General features: G+C 41.6%; 1 protein-coding gene across 1 annotated transcript; it reads right to left on the reverse strand.

The window, feature by feature from the left end:
- Positions 1-1,498: 1,498 nt before the first annotated feature.
- Positions 1,499-7,549, reverse strand: LOC113247514 (40S ribosomal protein S6-like). Its single transcript, XM_048213506.2, has one exon. The coding sequence runs from the start codon at positions 2,300-2,302 to the stop codon at positions 1,553-1,555; it is 750 nt and encodes a 249-aa protein (XP_048069463.1). The 5' UTR covers positions 2,303-7,549; the 3' UTR covers positions 1,499-1,552.
- Positions 7,550-8,709: the final 1,160 nt, after the last annotated feature.

Raw genomic sequence — 8,709 nt, forward strand, 5'->3', positions numbered from 1 at the left:
GGCACAGGCATAGGGTAGACATTCCCATTCCAAAAGGGAGAAACAGGAGAGAAGGAAAGAGTGACAGGGTCCAGGCAAGTCCAAAATCCAAAGGGGGCAAATTCCATTAGACCTTAAGGCTCAAGAGTATTCCTCTTTGGCTGGACTCTCTGCCCCACAGGCCCACTGGGGTGGATGTCTCGCCTTCCAGACACACTGGAGAGAGGCATATGGTGACAGGCTTACTCCAGAGCTTTAGTGGGCATGAGTTGGGCCCCTAAGGCTTTGGATAGCTGGCCCCCAAGGAAGTTCGCTGCTGGGGCCCCACAGCTTTCCTGGCTGGGGTTCTGAGTCTGCAGCTTTGCCTAGAGGCCTGGTCCATTGAAATCTGGGTGGAGGCACCATGTCCCCATGGCTCTGCAGGGTGCAGCCCATGCCATCCCGGGCTGCTAGAGCTGTACCTGGGGTAACTGGGGAGCTTGGTGCTGAGTGCAGGAGCAGAACCCACCACCATGTGAGGCGGTGTTGGGCAGTGTGCCAGCAGCTCTTCCGTTGAAACCACTCTGTCCCCAGGGTCTTTGTACTCTGGGCCTATGATCAGAGAGTCAACACTGATGAACTCTGGATTGCCATCAGGGTCATTCTTCCCCTGAAGTCATACCTGGCCTGTAAAGGGAAACAACCACAGAGCTTCCAAGGATGCAGGTGCTCCTCTCACTAATGGATTTCTTAGTGTTTCAGTGTGAAGGAGGTGTCTTCTGAGCCTTTTCATGGAACATGGTTGGGGATTTTGTATACAAGTCATACATTATAAATCCTGTCCAGCATTCCTATCACCCTAAGCTTTTGGATTCCCTCTTCTATAACATGCCAGGGCACATCTGGCATCTCAACTTCATTAATGTGGGCCACAGATGAGTTCCATTTTCAGTCAGTCAACAAAGTAAGCTCTTAGAGCCACCTTCAGCTGCATGTACTGACATATTAAATCCAGAATTTCTAGTAAGTGTACCCATATCAATGAATTTTGCCTTCCTTTATCTAACACCCTTAGAATCTGCTTCTGCACAGATCTCCCAGGTTTCTGCCAATATATAATAGCAGTCTTACAATTCTTTGTGTATATAAGCTCTTTCTTCCTTGGTCATAGTGTGTACTTATTCCCCTGGAACACGCTGAGATCTGACTTCAGTTATGGTTCTATCAGCAGTAGGGGGTGGTTGTGTTTGGTCTTGAGGAGAATGGTCATCTGCTTTCAAAGCATTTGGACCAGGTGAGTTTATTACAGTGTTTTCAAGGAGAGAAAGGCTAGACTCAGACACTGAGGGGCAAGCTACTTCCATTAGTAAGGGAGGCTCAGAGTGACTTGGTAGTTTAAGATTGTCAGTTTCATCTGGAACCAAACTGATATTACCATTCCAAGTTTCAGGATCCCATTCTTTACAAGTCAATGCCCCAACTTTCACATGAGAAACTTGTCCAGACTGAATTCAACTGTCATTGCAATTTAACAACCCATACAATTAAATATTTTTTATGTCCGATCTTATTTATTTGTCACTCTTAGAAAATCTCATTTTTGACTGGACTCAGACTTAGAGGTAGAAGCTCTCAGAGAGGACAGCCTCTGTCTCTTGGCAATCTGTTCCTGGCATTTTTCTTTGGCCTCCTTCATTCTCTTGGCCAAAAGTTTAGCATATTCTGCAGCCTCTTCCTTATTTTTCTTAGTGCGCTGTTTCTTCAAAGCGATACACCGACGTTTGTGTTGGAGGACACGCGGAGTAACAAGACGCTGAATCTTGGGTGCTTTGGTTCTAGGTTTCTTACCTTCTTTGTTTAGGGGCTTTCTCACAACATACTGGCGGACATCATTTTCTTTAGAGAGATTGAAAAGCTTGCGGATTCTGCTGGCTCTTTTGGGCCCCAGGTGACGAGGCACAGTAGTATCAGTGAGTCCAGGAATATCCTTCTCCCCTTTTTTTACAATGAGCAAGTTGAGAACACTGAGATTGGCATCCACAATGCAACCCCGTACAGATTTGCATTTTCTCTCTCCAGTCCTCCTTGGCCTATAGCAGGAATGCCCCTTACTCAGCAGCAGGTGGACACGGCCATGGGTCAAGACACCCTGCTTCATGGGGAAGCCTTGTTTGTCATTGCCAGCACTGATTCGAACCACATAACCCTTCCATTCTTCACCCAGAGCATCAGCAGCAACTTCTGTGGCCATACACTTCTCATAAAACGTACGAAGTTTGCGTTCATCGTCCACTTCAGTGAGTTTCTGGCAGCCAGTAGCTGGGAAGGAGATGTTCAGCTTCATCCTGAAGCAGCCTACCGCCTCTGAGGTGCCACGAAAAAGAGCTCATACAATTAAATATTGCACTTGATTTTCAGCAACATTAGCCCTGTAGCTACAATAAATAAGAGCAACTTTTAGGCATCATGAAAGCTCTCTGGTTCTTAGACTGTGGCTTGAGCTAAGAAATTAATGGACCTAAGCTTGTCATTTTCTCTTTGTAAGTGCACAGTGCACTCAAAATAATCCATCCCACATCACAATCTTTATAGCCATGATTACTGCCATAATGGTTAAGCGCAGCAGCCGTTTAGGCTTCCAAGGACGTGCTTCAGCTGGCATTTCAACACAATCAACCATAGGTTGATTAATTGTGATGCCACCATATGCCGTGGTTTACAAGCATCCATTTCTCATTGGCAAGGACTGTGCTCAAGCCCAGAGGTGTGAACAAACCAAACCCAAAGTCTCATTTCTGCAGGTCTATTTCCTGGGACCACTCTTGGTGACAATTCTATATCAGCCTGAGTCCTATCTGGAGAGAGGAATGACACAGGAATTTGAACAGGGAAAGTTAATATAAGGTATTCCCTATAACAGGGGATCAGAATAATGAGAGGTTGGCTATGAAGATGTAAAGAGAACTCCAAAGAATATAGGAATCGCAGATAGAAGAAGTAGTCACTATCTCTAGGCTGAGATACAATGCTCTGGGGCTGAGATCCAGATTTTGTTGGAGAGGCATGACTGTAGCCCATTGAATGGCATAGAAATCACTGTGGTGCTGCACTGTTGGAACTTGCTGGAAATCTCTTCTCTGGAACGTGCCAGAAATCTGCCTGCTGTGGGATTCACTGAGTGCTGCTGGCCTCTGTGCACCAAAGGAACCAGGCCCTGGGGAGGCTGCAGGATCCAGAAGCATTCAGCTTGCTACCAAAGTGTCTGAGGGTGAGTGCTAGGGGGAGGGAAAAGCTACTGATCACTGGGTGCTACTGGCTGCCATGCACTGCAAGGACCAGGGCCTGGAAAAGTTGTGAGCGCTGCAGGAGTCTGATGCTAGAAAGAGCCATGCAGAAGAAGCCTGCCAAGCAAGCACACAGGAATCAGGAAGGAAGCCTCTTTTCCTCCTGCAATATCTCTCCAGCACCCTCTACTGAGAAAGCCTCCGTGCCAGCTGGCAAAAGAAAAATAGTTAAAATATGCTCCATTATCACAGAGCACGCAGAAAGGGTGAATTTGAAGTGGAGAGGCAATAAATTGACAACCAGCACACCAGGGATCAAAGAAGAAATCATAATGAAAATCAGAAAGTATTTTGAATGGAATTAAAATGAAACTATAATTTATCAAAAGTTATGGAATGTAGCAAAATCAGTGCTTAGGAAGAAATTTATAGCATTAAATACTTATATTAAAAAAGAATGGTCTCGAACCAATGACCTCAGCTTAAGAAATTATGATAAAAAGAGGAAATTAAACCCAAAATAAGTAGAAGAAAGGAAATAACAAAGATAAGAGCAGGAATCACTGAAGTAGAAAACTGAAAAACAGTAGACAAAATCAAAGAAACCAATAGCTGGCTCTTTGGGAAGATCAAGAAAATTGATAAACCTCTAGCCAGAATGAGGAGGGAAAAGAGAGAGAAGACCCAAATGACTAATATCAGGAATAAGATATGGGAAAATGCTATAAATTCTACAGAAATTGAGATAATAATAAAGGGATGTTATAAAGAGTTTTATGCTCACGAATTTGACAATTTAGATAAAATTGACACATTCCTTAAGAGATACAAGCTATCAAACTCACTGGAAAAAATACAACCTGAATAACCATATGTCTTTAAAGAAATTCATTTCATAGTTAAAAACATTTCCATAAAGAAAATTCCATGCCCAGATGGCTTCACTGGGCATTCCATTTGACCAAAGAGGGAAGAAATAATAGCAATTGTACACAAACTTTCCAGGAGATAGAAGAGGAACGTATTAATTTTCTATTGCTGCAAAAGAAACTGCTATAAATTTAATAGTTTCAATCAATATTTATTTATTACTTCAGTTTCTGCAGGTCAGAAGTCCAGCACAACATGACTGGGCTCTTTGCTAAGGGTGACACAAGGCTGCAATCAAGATGCTGGCCATGCTAAGTTCTTGTCTGGAGGCTCTAGGGAAAAATGTTTCCAAGCTCATTCTTGTAGTTGGCAAAATTGAGTTCCTTGCAGTTTGGGACAGAGGATCCCACTTTCTTGTGGGCAATCAGCTGAGGCCACTCTTATCTCCTAGAGGCCACCCTGTCCTTTGTCACATGGCCCCCAGGTCTTTGAGCCAGCAACAGTGTGTCAAATGCTTCTAGTGCTTTGGATTTTGGAAAGTTACATCTTCAAAATCCCTTCACAACAGTAACTGGATTCACGTTTAATTAAGTAAGTAGGAGAAGGTATGTGTATACCGGGGCTGAGAATCTTGGGGGCAATCTTAGAATTGTACCTACCACAAGGAGGGAATACTTCCCAACAATATTTTATGAGTTCAGCATTACTCTGATCCTGATCCCTAAACCAGACAAAGAAAGCCCAGCAAGTTATTTCATGGATATCAACGAACTGATTGTAAAATGTAAAATGGAGAGGCAAAAGAGTAGCCAACACAATATTGACAGAGAACAGGGTAGGAGGACTGATACAACCCAACTTCAAGACTTAGTATAAAACTACAGTATTTAAGACAGTGTGGTATTGCCAAAAGAATACACATGGATCAATGAAACAGAAGAGAGAGCTCAGAAATATACCCACGTAAATATAGCCAACTGATTTTTTTTAGAGGAGGCAGGAGGGGCAGAGGGAGAGGGAGAGAGAGAGAATCATAAGTAGGCAGCCCGACACGAGGCTCGATCCCACAACCTTGAGAGCATGACCTGAACTAAAGTCAAGAGTCGGACACTTACCTGACTGAGCCATCCAGGCACCCCAAGTCAACTGATCTTTGACAAAGGAGAAAATGTAATACAATGGGGCAAAAATAATCTTTTCAACAGGTGCTGACACCTGTCAGGATAGCTATTACCAAAAAAAGGCAGGGGAGGAGTACCAGGCTGGCTCAGTTGGTGGAGCATGTAACTCTTGGTCTTGGGGTCATGAGTTCAAGCCCCACATTGGGTGAAGAGATAACTTAAAAAACAAACAAAAGAAAAGTGTTGGTGAGGATATGGAGATATTAGAACACTTGCACACTGATGGTGGGAATGCAAAATGGTGCAGCTACTATGGAAAACAGTATTGGGGTTCCTCAAAAAATTCTAAAAATAGAATTATCATATGATCCAGCAATTCCACTTCCGGTTATATGCCAAAAAAAAAAAAAAATTGAAATCAGGATCTCAAAGAGATATAAGCACTCCTATGTTCATTGCAGCAGTATTCACAATAGCCAAGATATGGAAACGACCTAAACACCCATTAATTAATGAATAAAGAAAATGTGGTATATACATACAATGGACTACTATTCAACCTTTAAAAAGAAGGAAATTCTGCAGTGTGTGACAACATGGATAAAACTTGATGACAATATGCTAAGTGAAATAATGCAGTCACAGAAAGACAAATACCGCATGATTCCACTCATATGAGGTATCCAAAATAGTCAAATTCATAGACTCAAAGAATGGAATGGTGGTTGTCAGGGACTGGAGTAAGAGGGAAATGGGGAGTTACTAATCAATGGGCATAAAGTTTCAGTCAAATAAGATGAATAAACTCTAGAGAGCTGCTGTACTGTCCTGTACCTATATAGTCAACAATAATGCACTGTACATTTAAACATTTGTTAACAAGGTAGATCTCATGTTAAGTGTTCTTAACACACACACACACACACACACACACACACACACACACGGTGCTGGAACAACTAGATACCCACATGCCAAAAAACGAATCTAGACACCAACCTTACACCCTTCACAAAAATTAATTCAGAATGGACCACAGTCCTAAACATAAAATGCAAAACTGTAAAACTCCTAGAAGATACCATAGGAGAAAATCAAGATGATCTTGGGATTGTCAATAACTTTTTAGATACAACACCTAAGGCATGAGCCATGAAAGAAAGAATTGATAAGCTGGACTTTGTTAAAATTAAAAAGAAATTTCTGCTCTGTGTAAGATACTGGCAGGAGAATGAAAAGACCAGCCACAAACTGAAAGAAAATATCTGAAAATGACATATCTGATAGAGGACTGTTATCCAAAATATATAAAGAATTCTTAAAACTCAATGGTAAGAAAATTAACAACTCCATATAAAAATGGGCCAAAAATCTCAACGGGTACCTCACCAAAGAAGATATACAGGTGGCAAATAAGCATGTGAAAAGATGCTCCATACCCTATGTCATTAGAGAAATGCAAATGTAAACAACAAGGAGACACTACTTCATACCTATCAGAATGGCCAAAATTCAGAATGCTGACACCACTAAATGCTGGTTAGGATATGGAGCAAAAGGAACTCTCATGCATTGCTGGTGGGAATGCAAAGTGGTACAGCCACTTTGGAAGACAGTTTGGCAGTTTCTTACAAAACTAAACGCACTCTTTCCATACTATCCAGCAATCATGCTCTCTGGTATTTACCCAAAAGAATTTGAAAACTATGTCCACACAAAAATCTGCACATGGATATTTGTAGCAGCTTTATTTAAAACTGCCCAAACTTGGAGGAGATAATGCTAAGTGAAATAAGTCAAGCAGAGAAAGACAACTATCATATGATTTCTCTCATCTATGGAACATAAGAACTAGGATGATCGGTAGGGGAAGAAAGGGATAAAGAAAGGGGGGGTAATCAGAAGGGGGAATGAAACATGAGAGACTATGGACTATGAGAAACAAACTGAGGGCTTCAGAGGGGAGGGGGGTGGCGGAATGGGATAGACCGGTGATGGGTAGTAAGGAGGGCACGTATTGCATGGTGCACTGGGTGTTATACACAACTAATGAATCATCGAACTTTATATCGGAAACCAGAGATGTACTGTATGGTGACTAACATAATAAAAAACATTAAAAAAATTAAAAAAATTAAAACTGCCCAAACGTGAAAGCAACCGAGATGTCCTTCAGTAGGTGAAGGGATAAATAAACCATGGTATATCCAGACGATGGAATATAATTCAAGTAGAAAGGAGCTATCGATTCATGAAAAGACATGGAAGAACCTTAAATGAAGCTGATTTGAAAAGGCTGTATATTATATGGTTCCAACCATTTATGACATTCTGGAAAAGGCAAAACAATGAAGACAGTAAAAAGATCAGTGGTTGCCAGGGGTTAGGGGGAGGGAGGGAGGGATGAAGAGGCAGAGCACAGAGGATTTTTAGGGTAGCAAAACTACTCTTTATGATTTATGTAATGGATATATGTCCTTACACATGTGTTCAAACCTGTAGAATGTACAAGACCACAAATAAACTCTAATGTAAACTATGGACTTTGGGTGATTATGATGTGTTAACATAGGTTCATCAGTTGTAACAAATGTTCCACTCTGATGCAAGATTTTGATAACGGGGGAGTCTATGTATGTGTAGGGGCAGGGGGTATATGGGAAATATCTCTACCTTCTGCTCAATTTTGCTATGAATGTAAAACTGCTGTAAAAATAAAGTCTTTGTAAAAACATAAATATATGGGCAAAGAAAACTACAGATCAGAAATCCCTCATAGGGGCGCCTGGGTGGCACAGCAGTTAAGCGTCTGCCTTCGGCTCAGGGCATGATTCTGGCCTTACAGGATCGAGTCCCGCATCAGGCTCCTCCGCTGGGAGCCTGCTTCTTCCTCTCCCACCCCCCCCTGCTTGTGTTCCCTCTCTCGCTGGCTGTCTCTCTCTCTCTGTCAAATAAATAAATAAAATCTTAAAAAAAAAAAGAAATCCCTCATAAACATAGATACACAAGTTTTAAACAAAATTTGAGCAAATCAAATCCAACACAATATATAAAAAGGATGATACATCATGATCAAATAGGGTTTAATCCTAAGAATACAACTGTTGGTTTAACACTTAAAAACCAATACAATGTAATTCATCGTACTAATGGACTAATAAAGAAAAACCATATGATCATCTCAATTGACACTAGGAAAACAACGTTGGAGGGCCTAACACTACCTGATTTCAAGGCTTATTATAAAGCTACAGTAATCAAAACAGCATGGTATTGGAATCAAGATAGGCAAATAGATCCCTGGAACAGACTGGAGAGTTGAGGAATAGAAGAAGCCTAAAGGGCATAATGAGGATGGATTACAACATGTGTAACTAGCCACCCACTGATTAAAATTTTCTTCGTCCCTTTCCTGCAATACATTTGTGCCCATGTGATTCTGCATATTGTCAAGGATGCCTGTAGTGTTAAAATGG

Source organism: Ursus arctos, chromosome X (assembly GCF_023065955.2).
Source record: "Ursus arctos isolate Adak ecotype North America chromosome X, UrsArc2.0, whole genome shotgun sequence".
NCBI lineage: Eukaryota > Metazoa > Chordata > Mammalia > Carnivora > Ursidae > Ursus > Ursus arctos.

Coding starts and splice junctions, on each gene's coding strand:
- LOC113247514 (XM_048213506.2), bottom strand. CDS start 2,302: ATGAAGCTGAACATCTCCTTCCCAGCTACTGGCTGCCAGAAACTCACT.